The sequence below is a fragment of the Brachycentrus maculatus genome, unplaced genomic scaffold (genome assembly GCF_059751285.1).
Source record: "Brachycentrus maculatus isolate JH-2025_06_01 unplaced genomic scaffold, ASM5975128v1 h1tg000244l, whole genome shotgun sequence".
In the NCBI taxonomy this organism is placed as follows: Eukaryota; Metazoa; Arthropoda; class Insecta; order Trichoptera; family Brachycentridae; genus Brachycentrus; species Brachycentrus maculatus.
This window is the reverse complement of record NW_028280995.1, coordinates 794648-820066: the sequence shown is the minus strand read 5'-3', so window position 1 is coordinate 820066 and position 25419 is coordinate 794648. Positions and strand designations below refer to the sequence as shown.

Here is a 25419-nt window from a genome sequence, read left to right as displayed (position 1 = left end):
TTTTATTTTTAATGTTTTTGCTGATGCACTTCGGTTTTCTAAGGCACTTTGAACGATTTTTTGATCAGTCCTCGGTGTTGTTTTTCTAATCTTACGACAGTTCTTTCGCTGATTGCTGGTGGCGGGTGACTGATTTTTTATTGATTTTGAAATTTTGTCCACTGTTTGACGAGAAACGTTTTCTTTTTTTGAAATTTCTCTATTAGATAGTATTCCTAATTTCAGTAGCACTATAACACTAGACTTTTTTTCCTCAGAAATGTCTTTACTTTTTCCCATTTTGTCCTTTTCAAAAAAAACACTTGTGTTTACAAAAAAAAATTATACTTTATGAACTAAAATTAAAAATTAAGTTTTTTTCACAAGACACGATAACTATATAACCTCTCTGAACAAAACAACAATCAAAACTCAAGAAACTTCACTAATAAATGAGATAGGGCTTTTTTTTGAACTTTCAACTATCTGTCTACCTGTGCTAATTAGGGACCTTTCTCAGAAAAAGGGTTTAAAATTTTGTAAACGCTTAAATAATCCAGGTATATTTTACATATTATTGAAGGTAATATACATGATATTAGATGTCAATAAAAAACTTAAAGTATTTATGTAAAATAAATGTAATAATCCAAAAGATTTCAGAGTATTCAAAAAAATAATGGGTGGCCCTAATTCATTGAGTAGATACTGTATTTACCAATTAAAGCTAGATAACAAAGTTAGACATTACTACAATGTGACTGCCGAATCAAAAAATGAAATTATTGAAATTTCGTTACAAACACGACTATAGTTTTGAAAAGCACAGATTTTCCTAATGAAATGGTAAGATTACGTACGACTTTCAAATAACTTTATTTTTTGTTGATACCTCAATATAGATGAAGAGGTTATAAATATGGGAATCTAAGCATTTTCAGGGGTTACGATCTATCATAATTTAGTAACTCTAGAGATGTGACTAATGGTTAACTGTTACTTCTTCGATTATCCAATTAGGATGGTATTCTCCACCTTTTCTCGGTTTATATTTATTACCAACATAAGTTTTTGGGGTCAAACTGTCAAATATATTAGTAGCTAGAAATACTCAATTTGCTACCAAATTTGTGCAGTCATTAGCGTTAAATGATCGAACTAAAAGGCGAATGAAGTAAATACATTCACAGATATTCAAAATCTCATCTCAATACCTTCTTCAACTGGAAAACAAACGTTAAGATGCACTACCCTGTCTCGCAGCGAGGGTGATTCTTCTCTCGGTGATCCAGAGACTGGCAATGTGTGAGTGCCAGGTTGTGGGATTCCAGGGGCAAGCAAAGTGAAGCAGAGGAAACAAGTTTGTCCAAGTTTGTAGGACCTACAATCTGGACCCCAGTCTACAAAGACGATCAGTTGGAATGGAGCCAGAAAGATGAAGAACACCTTCTTCAACTCTCTTAACATATCAACAAAAATCTTGATAAAGCTCTCTTGCGGAGTCAATTCCAATGTTCGTATAGTGCGATTTGTACACGCTTAAAATATCGAAATATTTTTCATATCAGAAAAACCCATAAAGCAAGATCGTGCCAAAAAGTAATTTTTTTAAGTAACTGTCTTATATAACAAAGTAAATGCCAAATCAATAAATAATGCATAATTTTAAGATGACTGAGGAAATGGGCCGTTTCTTGCGATAAAGATATTTTAAAAAAAGTTCGTTATAATAAATAACTCGATTTAACGTACAAAAAAATGTACATGACGTTCAAATTGCGGAGAAATCGGTCCGCATAATTTATTATGACTTGAAAACCATGTTAAAACTGAGGTGGGTCAATGTTGCTAAAATTTATTTCATCTTATACTGCCTATGGTAACATTTACTGATATATTAATAAATACAATGTAGTGACGGTAGTAGAGTTATCACTATTTAAAAAGACCACAAACAAAAAAATGAAGTTTCTTGGATGTTTTTCGAAGATACTTTATGGCACATTTTACAGACTTTATAAAATAAAACAACTTTGTTTTTAACCACTTTTTTACTATTTTTTTTATTGGTAAACTTTTTTCCAACCGTCTTCGACAAGAACTTTGTTATCATCAGGGTTTATGTACTAATTCTAAAACATTGAAATACTCATAGTTAGGTGATTGGGCGGGTTTAACCCTTCCCCTACGACGCCAAAGTTTTTGGCATCGAAAGAAAAGGGTTAAACCCACCCAATCACCTAACTATGAGTATTTCAATATTTTAGAATTAGTACATAAACCCTGATGATGACAGGGTTCTCGTCGAAACAGGTTGGAGAATAAGTGTACCAATAAAAAAAGTGGCTAAAAACAAAAAAATTAAGTATCATAATGTGACATTAGCAAAAAACACAAGGTTAGAGGACCTATGTAGATAGAATTACCGAATTATCCAGTATTTTTTTTCCCTTTAAGTGAATAATTATAATTCCAAGAACTGTACTGAATTACATATTTCTTGCACCTAGCCCTCAAAAATTCAAATACGTCAAATTTGACCTGAGTTTAGAGAAAATTGAGTTGCGATTGATCCAATTTTGGGCTTTAATAGCCAAAATATTTCATAAAATCGATCTGGTCCACTTCATAAGGCTTCCTAAGTGGAGGTCCACTCAAAGTGGGGACCATGACTATACATGAAGCACAGAATCCCTGAATTTTTCCCAATTTATCAGGGTAGGAGGATAGACCCAACATTTTGACAAGGATTGTATGTGATTATGATTTTGACAAGCCATCCGCCTTTGAATATGCCTATAAGTCCGCCACAAAGGAGTAGTTTGACGGATAGCTTTGCCGCGTGTTGCGGCTAGGGGTTAACATCAAGTAAACAAGAACAATGGAGCTGCCGAGCAGGCATCACCAAACGACTGGCAGGTAAACTGAGGGATGACGTAATATTTTCATATTATAAATAGCAAAAGAACGCTTCGATTATCAACACAAATTAAATATAAAAAATTACAATTACATTTTTTGTAAACTTTATAAAATTATACAACTTTGTTCTAACCACTTTTTTATTGATACAATTTAACCTACCGGTTTCGACAAGAACCTTGTCATCATCAGGGTTTAATTTAATTCAAAAACATCAAAAACAATAGAATACTCTCACTAAAAACTTCCACACACTCCGTAAAAATCCTAAATGTTATTTTTATTATTCAGTGCATAGCAACCCCAAATAAAAACTAATGTAATCACCCAAAAACAGTATGAAGCTGCGCACATAAACATTTTTTGTTTCTTGAATGTGTTTCGAAGATACTTTGTGGCACATTTTATAAACTTTATAAAATAAAACAACTTTGTTTTAACCACTTATTATTGGCACACTTTTATTGGTACATTTTTGTATTCTTTTTTGACATCTCAATACCCAAATTAGAGAAAGTAAAGAAGAATATGGAAGTTCTGCCATTAACGGGGCTTGCAACCGTCATAGGCTGCTTTAAGTGATCACTTCACATACGTGCAGCATTCACCAACTCCAAACAAATCTGGATTATCTCCAATTATCGGAATTATTCTTCATATTATTTTTTGTCAAAAAATAAAAAAAAAACAAATCCTATAATTGGAGATAATCCAGATTTATGAACAAGTATTTGGACATTCTCAAAATGTTGCAAAATTATATTTTTGTAAATTGTATTAGATTCTTAATATTGTGTCGGGTTGTGGTCCCGTGGTTAGTGTCGCGGACTATTAAGTCAGAGTTTCTCGGTTCGAACCCACTCTACCATAGCTCGATACCTATTTCTAATAATGAGCCGCTTAGGCTCACAAAAATAGTATGAAATGGAAATATTTGTGTAAAAAAACACAAATATTTCTCTTTTTAAAATTGAAAAAAAAATAATAATTCTGCCCTAAGGATTCCCTAAATTCTCAAGTAACGTTGGAAAAACCGAGGTGTCTTTTTGGTTACAGGTTACAATTTACTCCACGAGTGTATTGAAAATGTTTAACATGATAGTAGAATGGCATGTGGGCGTTATTGGGACCAAACTCTCTCAATTTATACGTAATTAATGGAACCAATTACATATTATCCTCAAGGGCTTCGGTCCCTTTGCATTCTTGGGGCCCGACGAGCAAGTCGGAATTTGAGTTGATAGGCATTTAAGGGTTCAAAGATACCCACCGGAATTTCGGCCATTTAAATATGTAAAATAAAACTCTGTCATACATAATTTATTTATACAAAATATAAATAACAGCTGTCAATTTATCTTATCAAAAAATGAACACAGTTCATATCTGAAGGACCAACATTGTGGTTTTACAACAATTTCTTCTTCCAGTGTTTTTTTCAGATGGGATTTGCGTTTATTATGTACAAGGTTTATATCATTAAGTGGAATTTTGTTTCTTCTAGCTTAGAAAAAAGACGTTTTATTTTAATCTTTGTTGGGAACGGGGAGATAATCTAGTGTGGGCCAATCAGGAACTTCTCAGCATTTGCTCAGTTATAGGTAAACGTAAAACTTCTCAGGAGAAGCCAGACTTTTGACTGTCGTCAACTTATATTATGGCCTGTAACTTAAAGATTGACAAGTGTAAACTTGAAATAGTCAAAAAGTTCCCAAGGTTAGCTATTATCTGAGAAAAATGCATCACTAACATCGTTTATATCATAAGGATTAGGGTAAAAAACAATTATTTCAATATTGAATCGAACCAGGGACCTCAACATGGTGGTAACGCGGTAACCGCTACACCATAGAGGCTGATTATTTTCTTACTAAGACAAAAGAAGTTCACAACGTGCATTTGAGTTGCACAAACGAATATCATAATTACGAATAAAGATTTGTTGCGGTTTCTTGTATACGTATGCGAAACTAATAATCATTAATGTAAATGTCCATTGTTGGTAAATTGCAAACACATTAACCCCTTTGATACCGAATGACTCATTTTGGTCAAGAAAAAAAAAGTGTTGAAATTAGCTGGTGAAATTTCCCAACGTCTTTCAATCAAGTATTATTTGTTTCAATTCAATGTTATTTCAATATTCACAATAATCTTTTAATTAATTGGTAATTTATAAACTTAGCGCCATTTTGATAAAATATTACCTCAATGGCGCTTTAAAATGACAAGCTTATCGTTAAGAATTAATAAAGTATTAAACCATAATATTGAATAATTAAAATGTAACTTTGTTTTAAAATTACTATAAATATTTTATTTTAACATAATTATAATGTCTACCGGTTTCGAGAAGCGGTTAGCTTCAAAACCGGTAGACATTATAATTAAGTTATAATAAAATATTTATAGTGATTTTAAAACAAACTTACATTTTTATTATAAAATGGAAAATCACAAAGTTAGTGCTTCAAATATAAATTATAATAATATCGAAGTATTCTTTGAGATACTTTATTTATAAAATGTATTTAACTGACAGAAATTAAGCTTTAAATGTATAAATAATACTGTAAAAAAGAATTGATTATTATAATTGATTTTTATTCCAATTATTATTTAATACCAGATTCTCGAATTATTATTAGGTTCCAGGAATAAAAAATAAGAATTTATATCGTTATTTAAGTCTTCCTTATTAATACTTGACACTGGCAGAAACATCCTTTCACTGGGTGACTGCCAACAAAAATTAAAAAAAATGTCTTCTTCATCTTTTTCTTTGGGAAGCATTGTAGCGTGTTGTTTTAAGAACTTATACTGTACTGTACTAAAAAATAAATAAATATATATTTTATATATATATATATATATATATATTTATATATATATATATATATATATTATATATATATATATATATATATATATATATATATATATATATATATATATATATTTATATATATAAATATATATATATATATATATATATATATATATATATATATATATATATATATATATATATATATATATATATATATATATATATATATATATATTTATATATATAAATACATATATATATATATATATATATATATATATATATATATATATATATATATATATATATATATATTTATATATATATATATACTATATATATATATATATATATATATATATATATATATATATATATATATATATATATATATATATATATATATATATATATATATATATATATGTATATATATTGTATAATTATTTATATAGATTTTTTTAACGAAAGGTAAAGGTACTTACACATAGTTAAAATAAGAATAGTAGAAGAAGTTATAATTGAATATCGATAATGTGGGACACAGTTTTTTGCCGCCGATCGAGATACCGTGCGAATAAAGTCAAATCAAAACCAATAAAGTTCACGTGCAGTTGATGGCTCTCTGCGGTCGTGTGTGTGTATGTAGAATACAGACGAATCGGCGATCTCTTGAAAGTGAACCCGATCCCAGCCGGGCACAATAGCCCGAAACGAAACGAAGAGTTTGGTCACCAACCGCACTAGTATCGACTATTGCAGGGGTCGGCAACGTATGGCTCTTTCTTTGTCGCATTCAAAATATGACACTTTTTACGGAAATTTTGATATTTTAAATAAGTCTTTGCATAAAAGATTAGAATTTTATTGCTTTATTTATTTTTTTATTAATAAAAGAAAAATATTTGTGTTTTTATCATTTACAAATATACTTAAATTTCATACTATTTCTGTGAGCTTAAGCAGCTCATTATTAAAATAGGTATCATATTGTGGTAGAGTAGGTTCGAACTCCCAAACGCTGACTAAAGAGTCAACCACGGGACAACAACCCGACAGCAAATATATTAATATTTCACGTTTCTGCCTGTTTTCTTGTTTGTAACTTTTTTTCAGTTTCTCTGTTTTTCAGTCTTGTTAACCTTAATTTCATGTTTAAAATTGAGTAATGGAAATTACTCCTCGGGAATATTATACAATAAATGCAATATGTTTAAATAAGAAAATAAATTTGTCATTAGTTTTACTGTCTTTTTTACTTAATAAATTTAAAAAGCAAAATAAAATTCATAAATCGTTGAATATCAAAAGGTACCATTGATTTCTCTACAAAACTATATATTACTTTAGAAGAATAATATTTCACAACAAAAACGGTGTTTTAAGAAGAAGAAAAAATCAATTACGATAAATGTTACTTGAGTTTAAAGAAAATTAAGATACGAGGTATTGATTACTTGAAATTCTACAAATTAAGCATCAATAAATAAAAATTATCTCCACGAAAAATTTCAAACCATTTTAGTACTAAATTTTGGCTCTTTTGGTCGAAGAGGTGGTCCGATCCCTGGGCTATTGGCATTGAAATCGCCGGGCATAATTGGCCGCCGTTTGCGGCCCAGCCTCGGAGAAACTCTACCCATCTGGGCATATTTAATTTGGACGGGCGATTTTCCCACAGTGAAGAAGAGATATTGGAGACCAAAGCCATTCGTACACCGCGGCAGTAAAAGTAAAATGTATTGTGTGTAAATCAAATCAAAGTGAAAACGCGAGTACCATGCGATATCTAGAGATGTTGTTTATTTTTTTTGACTAATAAACATCACGCCACTTCACCGCAGGGGTAGCTAGAGAGAATAGAACGCCACACTACTCTCCAGCGCAAGAAGATCGAGAGGAAGGCGTAATAATTTGTTGCCTCATCTTTTCTCCGCACCCGCTCTACATGGGTAGAATTGGTGAATGTCACACGTGTGTAAAGTGGTCGTTTAAACCAGCCTATGACGGTCGTAAGCCCCGTAAATGCCAAGACTTCCATATTCTTCTTCATCTATGTTGAGATGTCAATTATATATGTATATGTATATATATATATATATATATATATATATATATATATATATATATATATATATATATATATATATATATATATATATATATATATATATATATATATATATATATATATATATATATATATATATATATATATATATATATATATATATATATATATATATATATATATATATATATATATATATATATATATATATATATATATATATATATATATATATATATATATATATATATATATATATATATATATATATATATATATATATATATATATATATATATATATATATATATATATATATATATATATATATATATATATATATATATATATATATATATATATATATATATATATATATATATATATATATATATATATATATATATATATATATATATATATATATATATATATATATATATATATATATATATATATATATATATATATATATATATATATATATATATATATATATATATATATATATATATATATATATATATATATATATATATATATATATATATATATATATATATATATATATATATATATATATATATATATATATATATATATATATATATATATATATATATATATATATATATATATATATATATATATATATATATATATATATATATATATATATATATATATATATATATATATATATATATATATATATATATATATATATATATATATATATATATATATATATATATATATATATATATATATATATATATATATATATATATATATATATATATATATATATATATATATATATATATATATATATATATATATATATATATATATATATATATATATATATATATACATATACATATAATACACATAATTTAAAAAAGTAGCTTTATATTTATTTATTAAATTAGTGGTTACTTTGTAAAATTTCAAGAATGACTTTTTTTAGTATGAATTTTAAAAAAAAATGACAGTTTGATGATACTCGATATGATATAAAAGGCGAACAGGCTGTCACAAAAGTAAAGAAATTTACCACAAAGCGTGGTTTTAATTTACAGTAATAAAAATATCTTGCTATGTATGAATTAGGAAATAATTAACGATTTACGAATCAGATTTTGATACAAAAACAGCTCTTACATATTATAAAAGCATTGTGATGTGAAAATTCACGATTCTCTCTAAAAAAAATCGTCGTATAAAAGAAAAAAAAACATTTTCATTCAAAATATTTCGATACTTAATCAAAGTCGAACTCTGTTCACAAAAAATGACTAGTAAATGTTTTTTATTGACGTCTTGATAGAATTCAATTCAAAGGAAGAAATTAAAGATTATGTAAAATGTAATAAAAGATGACACCATAAATATATTTAATAATCTACAATAATAAAACTAAACACAGGATGTGAAAAACGATAAGAAAAAATCTTTACATTTATAAAATCTTTTAATTTGCCGATAGACAAACAAGACCACACATAAATGGTTTAATCGACAGAGTAATTAAACCATTTATTTAGACACACACACACACACACACACATATATATATATATATATATATATATATATATATATATATATATATATATATATATATATATATATACATTTATATATCGTGTACAAATATTTGAACACACTGGAAAACTTGTTTATAATTTATTTTATATTTATTTCTTAAATTTTATATATTTTCTATCAACAAACAAATCATTTAAATAGAAACAAGCAAAAATCTATCAAAGATTTAAATGTTTTATTATGTATTATTTTTATTTAAAAGCTATTCGTGATTTTGCTATAAAACGCAGTTTAAAACCGAAGAGGAGTATACAGTATCTGCTCATATTTTTCAAAACAATTAAATACTTATAACAATAAAAATGAAATAAAACACATAGTTTTCGTCTATGACAACAGGTATTTAGCCTGCATATACAATACATATAAGTCATAAGTAATTATAAGTACCAAATAATTATAATAATGATTACTAAAAGAACTTTACTTAATAAGTAAAAAATTTATCAAAACAAACAGTGCACCATTTTTTAAAAACTAATATTCCTTAACTACGAACTAATCTTTGTACTTTTTAAAATTTTCAGCAAAATAAAATCATGCACGGATCTAGAAAATCATAGAATTCATCATAATACTGTCTTTGTGCAATAGTATAACTTCATTTTTTAATTAAAAACATAATGGTATTTAAAAATTATTTAATTAAATACTGTTGTTATCTACTAAAATTAATAAAAAAAAACATGCAATACGAAATAAGACCATGGTGAAAAAATACAGTAAAAATGGTATGATTATTGTTTAACTCGTGCTTTTGATTACACATAACTTAGATATATTTTTTATATTACGTACATATAGCAGTGTCCATCGAACTATGAATCCCTTATGCACTTTATAGGTATTTCCCGAAATTCTCAGGCACAGTCACTAACACATGTCACTTGCATATTTGTCTTGCAAACTTTTCAAAATTCCACCACAATAAATCCTGTTCAACGAAACAATACTCTCAAAATAATTACTAAGAATCAACGTGACAAATGCGGTGACAATTATGCACTTCAAAATATTAATATGCGAATAAAAACAATACAGAAGGAGCTTCCATCGCACTCGAGACGACCGTACCGCGCGACTAGCGGCTGAAGACTGAACTAAAATTGGTTCTCTCGGTCGAGCCGGAAATTCCAAAAGCTTGGCTTTTAGTATCTAGCGGTTCATAAAAAGATACATTTGATATGTACGTTGTAAAATAATACGTGGAGTTATTGATACGTTTTTTTTATAAATTTAAATCGAATGTGCTGTAAATGCGTGAGAAATTTTAAGTCAGTCTATGAAATGTCTGGGCCAGGCGTCTTCAACAAAAATATGAACGTTTCATTATCTAATGTTTCTTTTTTCATTTAATTGGACAGATTTAAATAAATTCAATGACGTTTATAAGCCGAATCGAATATATATTGGCCGAATGCACATTTATAAAGAAGAAAGTTTTATTTATCAATTACGGTAGGTACCTAGGCACATAAATTAATCGGCGAATGATTTTGACATCAAAGGTAACAATATGCGTCCTCTAAATGCGCCAAAATAAATACGAGGAAGTCGAATTTTAATATCGTAATAAATCAGAAAAAAATGTGGATAAAGACATTTATAAAATTACGCGGACGTATGAAGAATTGCACACAAATATGAAAATGGCAAGGCCTCTTATAAAAGTAATTCAAATAAATCAAGTAATAAAATACTGTTTGCATAAAATATGACATTTCTAAAGTAATTAAGGAATCATATTTGTTTTAATTAAAAAAAAGAGTTCGAAAAATTTAAAAACATATATTAAAAATATATATTGCTACTCTTATGCAATAACTCGATTTTTAACATTGCAATTGATTCAATGAATTCTTAGACGATTGTGCGGCAAAACGACGTATGATAGATGTTCAAATGGTGATAAAAGGAAATATTTTTTCCTCAGCCTTGCACTCGTTCCTTATTTCACGATTCGAACTTCTATCATACATCGTTTTGCCGCGCCTTTGTCTGAGAGATTGCATGTCGATTGCATTCAGCCTACATTCACCATTCTTTTGCCAACTCCATGTTATATCAAACACTGATTTTTTGAGTGTAGGAAGTTGAATTTTTTGTTAAAAAAACACATAAAAATCATGTCAAAAAATGACATTCGAAAAACAAGACATTCTTTTGAAAATGCCATAACTAGGCGATACAATTGTCACAAAATTGATTTTTATGTGTTTTTTTAACAGTAAAATACAACGTAGTAGACTCAAATAAATCTGTGTTTGATTTAACATTTAATTTTAACCCTTATCCGCACCCAATGGTGCATAGGGCACTGCATCGTATTAACGCAATGTTATCTTGATCGATAATTATATTATATGAAGGCAATGTGATCACTCCTGCGCTTCAGGGACCAGTCCAGAGTAATATTAAATAAATATTAGAGTGTAAAATCCCTAATATTTATTCTCACCCCCCCTGGGACTCGAACCTGGGACCTCCAGCACGGTAGCTAAACGCACTGACCATTACACCATGGAGGCGGACAAAATTTAACATTGAATACATAAATTAAAATGGAGTTCTACAAATCAAACGCAAAATCTATAAATAATTATTGGGTGTTTAAAATGACTACAATTTTTATGCAATTCACGAGTAAAAATTATAGGCAAAAACACTCGCTACAGATTAAAGCTTGATGGAACCTTCAGGACGTATTGAATAAATTTTTTTACACTTGGACCCTTCAATGGAAATCCATGCCCCAGACGGGAACATTGTCTGTCCACAACATAATAAGATTCACCAACACACGGACACAATACACAAATAGCCGCCGCTACAGGGGTGTGCAGGGCACCAAAGTGTTTACACCAGTACCTAGCGTTAGGAAAGCGGGTAGGTACTTGGGCAGGTAGGTACTAGGTACCTACCCGAACTGCCGGAGCCCGAAACCGAGCAGCGCCGGCGGGGGGCGTTTCCCTAATAATAATCTCTCCGTTTCCGGCCGGATGATACGGAACTTCCGACAAAAAGCTTTTTACTTATTGCATCTACGACACTCAAGGTACAAGGTTGCTGTATTGCTTTAAAGTAACAGAACTACTACCCGGTAATCTCATAGGGAGCAACATGTAAATCGGTTCAAACCAAAACTGGCCAAAACCATCTCACGTTAACAGTGTATCGGTTTTAAAATTTCATTACAGATAATGAAAAATGGTTAAATGTATAATAGATATTTTTCACATGTGTTTTTGAACATTTTAAATGTGTCCAAATACTTGTTCACAAATCTGGATTATCTCCAATTGAGGGTTCTTTTTTATATTATTTTATGACATCTCAACAAAGATGAAGAATAATATGGAAATCTGGGCATTTACGGGGCTTACGACCGTCATAGGCTGGTTTAAGTGATCACTTTACACATGTCTGACATTCACCAATCCAATTTAAACCATGATTGACATCTACACAACTCACATTCTTGGAACTTCTATATACATATATTGTTCAAATTGGAAAACATAGTACTTGAATTCACTGGAGACATTTATGGTTTCATTTCACCAATAATCGGCGGGTATGTATGAAAAGATGCATAAATGCGGAAGAAGCGAAGAATGTTTGTAAAGTCAGAGTTGTATGGCGTTCTATTCTCTCTGCCTACCACTGCAGTTAATTAACTTAATTAGTTAGTTTTATGCTGAGAACAGAGTGAATGGTGCACTAAAATCAGTTTTAGCAAATAAAAATCTATCAGCGGAAGCTAAACTGGCAGTACACAATGGAGTTCTGGTTCCAACCCTTATGTATGGAAGCGAAGCATGGAGTTGGCAAAAGAAGGATGAAAGCAGACTGAATGCAGTCGAAATGCGATCCCTCAGACGAATGTGTGGCAAAACGATGTTTGATAGATGTTCGAATGATGAAATAAGGAAAGAATGTAAGGCTGAGATAAGTATTATCGATAAAATTAAGAAAGGTGTGTTGAGATGGTTTGGACATGTGGAGCGTATGAGTGAAGAAAGAACGGTTAAACAAATTTATGAGGGGAATGTAGTTGGAAAAAGAAGCAGAGGACGACCGAGGAAAACTTGGCACAATCAGGTATGTAAAATACTTGAAAGCGGCCGGGTCAGGAGTCGTAATAATCGTCGGGTATGTATGAGGAGATGCATGAATGTAGAAGAGGCAAAGAATGTTTGCAAAGACAGAGTGGTGTGGCGTTCGATTCTCTCTGCCTACCCCTGCGGGGAAGCGGCGTGATGATTAGTTAGTTGGTTAGTTAGTTAGTTAGTTTTAAATTTAAATTACTTTACTTCCTGGAATAACGCAAATACATTTTTTTTTAAAAAGATGAATCTTAAAACTATTTATTGTACTAATCAATGCACCGTATTTGATCAAAAGTCAAATAAATGTTGCACTATTACAATACATTATTTCGAATTAAAGCAATGCTATTTAATTTCAATTGCTTAAAAAAACTTAATTATTTGAAATAGCAGCACGTAAAATATAAGTACACGCTATCGCAAATGTCGCATATATCATTTTTGGGATATTAAAATTCAATCAGAAATTAATTATAATTGTTTCTTACCGATTAAGCCGTAAAGAAATGAGGCAGTAAATTGCAGATATATAAGGCGCCTTACTTACCTGAAAATAAAAGGCAAATAATTAGAGTATTAATTACACATTACATAAATATACAGGATATGCAATGAGCTTTTATTTATGGCGGTGCATGCTGCAATGGTATGGCCATATAAAGGATAAAATAATCACTAACGTGGTAACCCGTCAATGTCGATTTTTTGCGACAAGCCCGTCATAAAATATAGTTATTTACATATCGGTTGCCCAAAAGTTGATTGGCCAAAAAAAATTAAGATTATCGTATTATTTTTTGACATCTATACATAGATGGAGAAGAATATGGAAGTCTGGGCATTTGCGGGGTTTACGACCATCATAGGCTGGCTTAAGTGCTCACTTTACACACGTGTAACATTCACTAATTCAATCAATTATATAATCGACTTACGTATCTTGAAACGCATCTCGTATGTATGATGACAAAAATGTGGGAAAATATTGACAACATTTTGACCGCATTTTATAAAACGAATTGCTAGTGAAGTTTAACAATATTTACAACATTTTTGTATGTTTCTATACCTCATATACTTGTTTAATAAATAATAAATTAAATTAGAAGTACCTAAGCGGCTGAAGTAGTTACCTATTTTGTGTTATAATAAAATATACACTTGAGATTCTTGTAAATTTTTAGGAAAATATTTTTATAAGAAGGCTTTGATTAAGGCGAGAAAATATTAATTTAATTTAAACCCAAGTAACATTAAACGTAATGATTTTTTTTGTTGGAACACCATCTTTGTATTGAATTATAATTTCAAAATATGGTTTGAAAATAAGAGTAATTGAAAGGTAAGGAGATTAAAAAACGATGAAAAATAATATTTTGTTTACAAAACAAAAAAGCGAGGAGCGACGCGTGGCCACCTCGCGCAGCCGGTCACGTACTGATTTGCATATCTGCTAGTACACCCTTAAGAATTAATATTTTTTAGCAAAGCCTTGAAAAAGCATGAATCGCTCGTCATGTACTTAATAAAAAAAAATTGATAAAAATAAATTAAACTAAGAATTTCCGTTTAGTTTTTTTAACAAAGGTGTTGACATGTAAAGTGTTAAGTATTTTGACATTAAACGCGTACAAACATATCATGTTCACGATTGATTGACCTTACACACATGCAGCACACTTAATAACATTCGAAATATTGCCTCGTAATTATTATGAACAAACCTTTCAGATCGTTGCATATAAATTACGTCCGATCAAATTTGAATAATTGTAACTTGCTGAAATCCTTTTGAAAGTTTCTCATTGTATTGCGAATACCAACTAATTAAAAACGCAAGTAAATAAACATATGTTGTAAGAGGATAGCATTAATTAATGAATAAAATATATTTGTACATATATATAGCGGTTTCGTTTACGAATGATAGGTATAATTAAAAAAATAAATAAAAAAACACATAAATTATTCAGTGAACAATTTTAAAAAAAATGTAATTGAAAGATTACATTATGCCATTACAACATTTTGAGTGTGTCCAAATACCTGTTCACAAATCTGGATTATCTCCAATTATAGGAGTTATTTTCATATTTTTTTTGACATAATAATTTAAGTAGTGTGGTTGTCAATAATGGGTAGGTAGTATTGGTGAATGTTACGCGTGTGTAAAGTGATCATTTAAACCAGCCCTTGACGGTCGTCAGCCCCGTAAATACCCAGACTTCCATATTCTTCTTCTTCTTTGATGAGATGTCAAAAAAGAATACATTATGCCATTATATATGAAAAATAACATCGTTCATGTGAGCACCACGACTGTACACACCGCATTCTATCGACCCAATTTTCCATTAGTTTTTCATATAAATTTTGCTGTTTTTCAGCAAAGGCGCGTTCAATGTTGTCCTTTATTTGCTCAATTATTGTTGGATTATTAGTATAAACTTGTGACTGAACATAACTCCAAAGAAATAAATTACCAGACTTGGTAGGATAATTATCTGGACCATTTCGGTAGCGAGTCGAATAACTGAATAATGTCATCCAATAATTCTGAAATTTCACACAGTATTCGCAAATGAGCACTGATTTTGATTAAACAATTAAAAACTAATAATATAATTCCTAACATGGAGTTCTTAAAATTAAACGCCAAATCAATAAATAACCTTAAAATAATCATAAAGTTATCTCAAAGTTGTCATTCGGAGATGACGTATTCGATATTAAAGTTGTGTTAAAATGATCTTTAATTGGTTTTTAAATGATCTTTAAGTTGTCATTCGGAGTTGACGTATTCGCTACGCAATGCACAATAAAAACAACATTTAGGAGTTTTTTTAAATCATATTTTCATATGGTGTACGGAGTGCGTGGAAGTTTTTGGTATCGTAAGGGAAGTGTAATTAACTATGAGTATTTCAATGTTTTAGAATTTAGTACATAAACCCTGATGATGACAAGGTTCTTGACGAAACCGGTTGGATAAAGTGAACCAATAAAAAGTTGTTAAAACAAAGTTGTTTTAATTTATAAATTTTATAAAATGTGCCACAAAATATCTGCGAAATCTCATCAAAAATCATCTTTCTTTAGAAGAGAACAAATACAGTCAACGCTAAGTTGTTTTATTTTATAAAGTTTATAAAATGTGCAACAAAGTATCGGCGAAAAAAATTCAAGAAAATCTTAATATTTTTCAACCATCTTTCTTTAGAAGAGAACAAATACAGTCCACGCTAAGTTGTTTTATTTTATAAAGTTTATAACATGTGCCACAAAATATCTGCGAAAAACATTCAAGAAAACCTTAAAATGATTCAACCATCTTTCTTTAGAAGAGAACAAATACAGTCCACGCTTAAACAAGAACCATTTTTAAGCGAACATTGTTACTCAATATTTTTAATAGTTAGTCGTGAAGAAACGTAAACGAAACCTCTCTCATATACGATCGGAGTTAAAAATCTACATTGTCTTAATAATTTATGTGATTTTTTGATTGGAAAGTACCGCCCGCAATACAAGGAGTATAAATTTATAATGTGCTCATATCGCGTCGGATAATCGAGGTCCATTTTTAACACCAAGTACATACATATATGTATTTTTAATAATTACTTTCTACGATGTATAAAAAATCGGCCAAGCGAAAGTTTTTCGTTTTGTTTTTCAATATATACTTTTAATATAATGTACTTTCCCCATTTGGAAAACAAAAGAAACATATTTATTTATTATATAGCTTTTTTTTCGTTATTCTTTAATTACTGTTGAAAGATATTTTGTTTTACAATTTTTAATTGAGATGTAGAAACGTGTGATTATCGAGGTACTTAAAAATACGTGCCTTCTTTTTTCTATTTTTTTTATACATAAAATAGAATTATAGGAAAAGTATTGAATGATATGCAGCTGATTATGAATGTTTTTTTAAGTAATGATAAAAGATAATAATAATAATTATAAAATAAATAATGCGTATAGTTATCAACTAAAATTCTGTCCCAAGAGCGTTTAAATAAAACAGTGTAATTAAAATTTACGAACTAATTTATGGGAGAAAATATGAAGAAAAAAATTGTGAATACAGAATTTATGTTTAAAGTTTTTTCTTCTTACAATGTCATGTCACCTCAAGAGTTTGAATTTTTAAAAGAAAAGTATTCCATGCCATCGGGCTTGCAACAGCAAAGACTCGATCTTTAGAAAAAGAAAGATAGTAAATTATAGAATTGGTCAAGTACGATCTGCTTCGCCATTTACATGACCGTATTAAAAAAAAAATAGTTTATCCTTAATTAAGTTCAATAAATAAATAATCAAGTTCCTTTCCAAGCACAAGAGCTCAGTCTCTTTTTTGGGGAGGCAGAGAGTAACAAGAATAATATGTTTTACAAGAAAGTGAAGTATTTAGTTAGTTAAACAAATTGTGATAATTTTTCTAACAATATTAAAAAAATTAAGCAAAAAATACAAATAAAAAGAGTTCTTTACGGTGGTATGGACATGTGCAGCGAATGGATAACGAGAGAATGGCTAAAAAAATATATGTGGCGAATGTGAGCGGGAAAACAGAACGAGGACGACCGAAAAAGACTTGGTACGATCAGATCAATGAGAACCTAAAGTCTGGTGGTGTCAAAAGTCAGAATGCGTTGTTTTTGCATTATGAATAAAAAGTTCTTGTTTTTTTTTTTTTAATATACGAAATATTTTTCAAACGGAGAAAAAACATTCAGGTTTAACCTAAAAAGATCTGTTGCACAGTAAAAAGTTCAAGAAGTGACTTGATATTTGTTTATAATGCATTTTATTATATTTTTAAACTTTAAAAACGTTCTCCTGAAAAATCAAGTTTTTTGAAATATGACGTTGTTGAAAGAAGTGAGCGATATATGACTAGATGTATTGATGTGAAGGAGGCGAGGAGTGTATGTCAGGACAAAAGAGACTTTCTGCCTACCCCTGCAGAGAAACGGCGTGATGATAGAAGTAGTAGTAGTAGTTTAAAAAATTAAATAAAATAAAACATGATTTCATCGATTAGGTTTTATATGAGAATGCTGACACCACGTTTCAATCATACAAATAAGTTCACATGTGGCAAGACTGCTTTTATTAAGTAAAACTTAGATAATTCTATTACTTCTGTGTTGACATCTTCATAAGAACGGGTATAACTCGTCGAACAGTACGTGATGTATCAATTTAGTAGCAGCTCAGCTGTTTCTAGCCATCTCTCGCTTAACTGTGAACCCTCAGTCGCCGTAGGAACATAACTTCTACGCAACGGCCAGTTGCATTTGACTAGGCACTTAACGATTAGATACAAGAAAGAACTTGATATTACCGAGTACGTGAGTACAGATATAGCCCGTGAGTACAGATATAGCCCGTTAGCTATATAGTCCATTTGCGATAGACTTGCAATCTGACAAAAGTTTTTTCTTAAACATTTTATATACACTGTTGTAGATGTAATAAATCACTTAAGACTATGTTATATGGTATGTTATTGTTTGTTTATTTCTTCTCATTTGTATTATGACATTTTATCAAATAAGACTTCACTATTATAATATTTTTATGGCTATGAACGAACCCAGTTTGTTCGCCAAATTTGTTCCCATTTTCGTTTATTTTTACTAACATGAATATTCTATATATGAATTCTCTTTTAGCGGACGCGCGTAGAGCTCGCTAAAATTCAAAATTATTCTCAAAAAATGTAAGGTAATTATTTTGATATACATACGAGTTATTTAATTATTTTTAAAACCCTTATCCGCACCCCAATGGTGCATAGGGCACTGCTTCATATTAACGCAGTGTTATCTAGATCGTTTTACACATGAAGGAAAGGTGATCAGCCCTCCGCTTCAGGTACCAGTCCAGGGTAGTATTGCATAAATATAACAGTGAAAAAAATCACTTATATTTATTTGACCCCCCGTGGGAATCGAACCCGGGACCTCCAGAACGGTAGCCGAGTGTGCTGACCATTACACTACGGAGGCGGACAACATAGGAAATACGAGTACGTATATAAATTTTGTGACATTTGTTATTGGGTTTTGTGACATATTTCAAATATTGTATCATTAGCAAGATCAGATGAAGACACGGGTTGATAACTAAGAACAGAAACAAAATTAAGTACAAAGTTAAAAATATAACAACAACAAAACTAAATAAGATTAAGCCTAGAAACATCGAAGGAATATTTTTTGAGATAAATATCTTCGATTTTAAGGCGTTAGATCTATCAGGGTTTTAAAGCTGAAATTTTGCATTTTCTTATATATTCTCGATTTAATCTGTTCAATTTACAGTATTACAGAAACCATAAAGATTCTTTGCCATACGCAGAAAATATTTTTGAACAAGCGAAGCAAGTTTGAAATGAATGAAGTATAGTATCTATGTTCATTCAGTGCTAAGTAAGAAAAGTTCCTTCACATTCACATAATTATTTCTAGAAGCTGTTATCCTTAATAGAGCTTGTACCGTTATTACAACACATTCAACTCTAGGCGATACGAGAAACCAAAATAAGCCTTTTATGAAAACCTTAATAATAGGTGCTTCTCTGTGGTTAGGCATAAATTTTCATAACTTTCAACAGTAAACCCTACATTGTATTAACAGATAATGTTAGTATTATAAGTATATGACCACATACAGAGTTGTATCGCCTACTGGCTTCGACGTGTGCGTCTCTTCGTCGGGATAATTGAATACTATGGCCACATGTGATTCGCATGTTGGTGACACGAGTGTCGCGGATGACGTTGAAGTTGGTAAAGTCGACAAGTGGCGAAAGTCGTTAAAAACTTTTAAAGAGTGTTAGACCACAACGTTAATGATGTTATGTTCAAGATTAAAGATGGTTTTTGAAAACTTTGGTCTATTTATTGGTCCTCAAATTTGTTGGATTTTTATGATTTTGCTCTAGAATTGACTTCGAAAATTGGAAAAATAGTATCTACAAGTAATACAAAATCTGGAAATAGTAAGGTATATAAAACCTGGAAGTTTAATATGTTATATTCATTGTGTACATTATATATACGCAGCGACTGTGAATAAGTCAAACTTCTAAATCAACAATCTACAATGACCATTTTTATATTTTGTACATTAAAAAATCATTCATAACTTTGTCGTATGGTAATAAAACATTCTCATTATCATCCGTTGTTTACACTGTGTAATACCACTTTTTAAAACATTTATTCACGACTACCGGTTTCGGAAAATCATTCCAACGTTAGGTCATTAAAATAAAGTGATTACGATTTGACATTTCGCTCACTCCTTTCAAGAACGTCATAAATCAAAAATCGTCAATTTTCAGTTGTGCATGTTTTCGGAATGCCCAGAAAATGTACTATATCCCAGCAAAAGAGGCATATTTTTAACTTAATATTTACCCGCTAAAGGGAAGAAAGTGTTGTTTTTGCATTTTGAAGAAAATGTATAGTTTAGTTATTTTTTTAAATGTACTAAATATTTTTAAAATGGAGAAAAAACCTTCAGGTTATACTTAAAAAGATCTGTTGCACAGTAAAAAGTTCAATAAGTGGCTTGATATTTATTTTTAATACATTGCATTATATTTTTGAACTTTAAAAACTTTGTCCTGAAAAATCAAGTTTTTTGATTTATGACGTTCTTGAAAGGAGTGGGCGATTTGTATACAAATAAAATTTTGACAAACTTAATTTAAATTTCACGTGACAAATTCTTTCAAATCCATCATAATACGTGTTTCGATGCATTCCGCATCATTTTAAAAACACGGTACGTCTATGATAAATTTCAAGAAACAGTTGTATTTACCAAATGTGATTTAAATAAAAAAATTAATAGATTATTCTGACCACATAATAATAAAAACCACAAAGTGACGAATCAAGTGATCAAATTCTAAAATATACAAAGTAATGAAAAAAAACCACATATTTTGGAAATATATTCAACACTTTGTGATATGGAAATGTATAAAATATTCTATTACATAAACATTCAGTATCCAATTCTGTGGATTCGGTAAAGAAAATGTTGCTTGCGTCATCTCCTGTAGATATTTTGAATGTTTGATAAAGGGTTTGACGTATTCACAGATACTCGTACGTGTTCTCCACAAAGCTACTTCAAAGAGCTCTCCGCAATTACGAAAGCTCTGAAGAAGCTTTAGCCTAGACATTTGATATTATCTACACATGTGGAGCAATAACGTGAAAAAGGAAGGCCTTCTTAACAACTTTGAATTGAATCGATTAAAAAGCAATTGATTACATTGATGCGAATACGGAAAAGAAAATATAAAATAAATGTGCAAATGTACACATGTTTTTAATGTAATATTTTTGCTTAGTAATAAAGGTCAACATACACACTTCATACACAATTCAGACTTGGAGGTTATTGATCCTAATCGAAGACACTTCGTAAGGTCGAACAACGTCCCGTCAGTTATATATATTATACACGACAATACGCGATATTTCGATAAAGTCAAACAACTCGAGAAATTTTAAATATAAATTAGCACATCCTCAAATCGAAAGTTTCAAGGTTGAAACTCAATTCAATTTCGACCTTCGGTCGGTTTAAGTAGTGCTAATATCTTATAAATTGAACATCTGTTACAATGGCCCCTTTTGTGCTGAATTTGTTTAATTGCTGCGCAAAGACGTCAGGCGCCTTCAGATCTCCATTGAGCGACGAACGCTTATGCGAGCAAGAAAAGACGAGGCGCAGGCTGCAAAAAATAGACGAAATTGATCCAGGAACTAAATTTAGATGACACAAAGTACAAACACGATGATAAATGGTGATTTTAATTTCAGCGACGAAAACATAACGCAGTGTTAATTTTTCAACGGCTTCCCAAACTATCAATGGCTTCTTTAAATTGGCAAACTTTTATGTCGTTCTTCTAAACGTCTTTTCAAGTATTTACTCCACAAATTTTACTATTATTTCATTTTATTATTTTATTGTTTAACATTTTAATATTTCATTGATTATTTACCGCACAAGACGGTGTTATATTTTAGAGGGTGTTCGGGAGAAATGTATTAAATATTATATTAAAAATATATGGTTATGTATAATTTATATACAACATTTTGAGTGTGTCCAAATACTTGTTCACAAAATCTGGATTTTCTCCAATTACAGGAGTTTTTTTCAGGGAGTAGGAGTTATTTAGTGAAGTTCTAGTGATTCAATAATAAAGTTTTAAAATTGGTTCATATATATACTCGTAGAACATCCAAGAATTTGAGTAGTGTGGTTGTCGATAACGGGTAGAATTGGTGAATGTTACACGTGTGTAAAGTGATGGCTTAAACCAACCTAAGACGGTCGTAAGCCCCGTAAATGCCCAGACTTCCATATTCTTCTTCATCTTTGATGAGATGTCAAAAAATAATATTTCACTTTTTATTTACAGTACAAGACAGTGTTATATTTTGGGGGTGTTCGGGAGAAATGTTTTAAATAATACATTAAAAATACATGGTTATGTATAAAACATAGTTTATAGGTCTGCATCACATTTCCTATTGTAGCTTAGATTAGAATTAAAACAAACATTTAATATTTTAACTGCTAATTTATTTTCCAGTTTTATTTTCTAAATAATTTCACGTTTACATTTTATAATATATATTGTAAAATAATACAATATTAATTAAAATTGTATTATTAATGTATAGTTATAAATAGAAAAGCAATTCATCAAAGATAAGTTGTGAGAACTATGGACATATACAAACAACAATTAAAATTCATCTCCCATCACATCATATCCCATTTTCGTTCAAAACACATTAATAAAGCGTTGATTTATATTGCTGTTCTAGTTACTGATTAATTATTATTAGAGAATAAGAGAAAGGTCTTTCCTGATAATAAAAAATAAATAAATTACTTTATAATGTGATACTTTGATTAATTGTTAGAATTAAGAGTTTTGTTATAAAATTTAAAAAGGTCAGCGGGATGACTGAGTATGATTTTGTCCGTGTAATCTAGTATATTCAGAGTGTAATCTATGACTGATTATGATTTTGTCCGTGTAATCTAGTATACTCAGAGTGTAATCTATGACTGATTATGATTTTGTTCGTGTAATCTAGTATACTCAAAGTGTCATCTATGACTGATTATGATTTTGTTCGTGTAATCTAGTATACTCAGAGTGTAATCTATGACTGATTTTGATTTTGTTCGTGTAATCTAGTATACTCAGAGTGTAATCTATGACTGATTTTGATTTTGTTCGTGTAATCTAGTATACTCAGAGTGTCATCTATGACTGATTATGATTTTGTTCGTGTAATCTAGTGTACTTAAACTTTACTCTATGAGTGATTATGATTTTGTTCGTAGAATCTAGTAAACTCAGAGGTACTCTATGACTGATTATGATTTTGTTGGCGGAGTGTTTACTCAGATGACTATCCCTATTCATTAAAAACCATACAAAATTGACTTCAATGAAAAAAATATAAATCGATTTGTGGCAATTTTGTCTCGAACCCGGAAACTTAGGAGTCCACGATACGATCCACGGACCCACGACCCGATTTAACGATCAAGATAACACTGCCTATATACGATGCAGTGCCCTATGCTTTATTGGACGCAAATAAGAGTAAGAGAGAAAAGATTAAAAGTCTGAAAGGCGTAGTAGCATTCTGAAATGAAAAAGTAGAGATTTTTTTAATAAATATAATGATTGGATTAACATTTAAGAGGACAGATAAAACGCAAAAACAGAATTCAATCACCGGCCGACCGCCGGAAAGGTCAAACGTCTGTTCACGCGCGATTTTTTTAATGAATGTTTATTGGATATTTTTGGTTTTGTTTTAATAAAATATTTTTATATGTTTTTTTACTCCTTTCCTTTCAATAACTCTTTTGTTTTCAAAACCATATGAATATTTGTAAGAAAAAATATTTTTTAATGCAAAAACGGCGTTTTAAGAAAAATATTAATTAGTAGCTGGATTTAGAGAAAATAAAATTGCTATTTAACGAATACTGGGCCTTCACATTTAATAAAAACCTTTTATCCGAGTAATTTGAATGACGTATGATATATCGGGAAAATTCCATAAACACCATCGACCCAATTCCGATTAGACTATTATTACGTGGGTACAATTCTGTATTCAGCTCGGGAAAACTCGACTGCCAATGAAAAATGCATTCCGCGACCAGGAAAATGCATTAGCTTTCACGGCTTTATTTAGAGTAGGTAACATATTATAAGCATCGACCTTTGTTGGAAAATACTGCGCTGCATAGCAAATACCCTCAGGGTTCCAGGCGCTAAAATAAATATTGATTTATTTTTACAATATATGTATGTACTCAAAATTTGAGTTTGATATTATTTTAGCATGTTCTTTATTTTACCATATCGGTGTTGGGATTTTTACTGTAGGGTAATAGGCCTGATAATCAATTAAGTGGTACTCGCAATATAGATGATTCTGTATGCTATCGGCTGCGCGAGATGTCGGTTGTGCCTCTGCGCACGATTTAAAATAAATATATAACTAACTAACTAACTAACCATCACGCCGCTTCCCCGCAGGGGTAGGCAGAGAGAATCGAACGCCACATCACTCTGTCTTTGCAAACATTCTTTGCCTCTTCTACATTCATGCATCTCCTCATACATACCCGACGATTATTACGACTCCTGACCCGGCCGCTTTCAAGTATTTGACATACCTGATTGTGCCAAGTTTTCCTCGGTCGTCCTCTGCTTCTTTTTCCAACTACATTCGCCTCATAAATTTGTTTATAAATATATAAGTATTGTAATTTGACTTTTATTACAATATATATAGAAAAAATGG

General features: G+C 30.0%; 1 protein-coding gene across 4 annotated transcripts in view; it reads right to left on the bottom strand.

The window, feature by feature from the left end:
• The window catches only part of LOC148306280 (rho guanine nucleotide exchange factor 10-like protein), a 410152-nt gene that overhangs the window by 220168 nt on the left and 164565 nt on the right, over positions 1-25419 (bottom strand). For 2 of the 4 annotated variants that reach the window (XM_088265305.1, XM_088265308.1), the window contains exon 1: positions 10215-10513. The exons of the other annotated variants lie outside the window; for them this stretch is intronic. Coding sequence is in view for 1 of the 2 variants with exons in the window: in XM_088265308.1 (XP_088121434.1) it covers positions 10215-10230 (16 nt within the window). In the remaining variant the exon portion in view is untranslated. Of the gene's footprint in view, positions 1-10214; positions 10514-25419 lie in introns of those variants that run through there. 4 annotated transcript variants of the gene reach the window in all.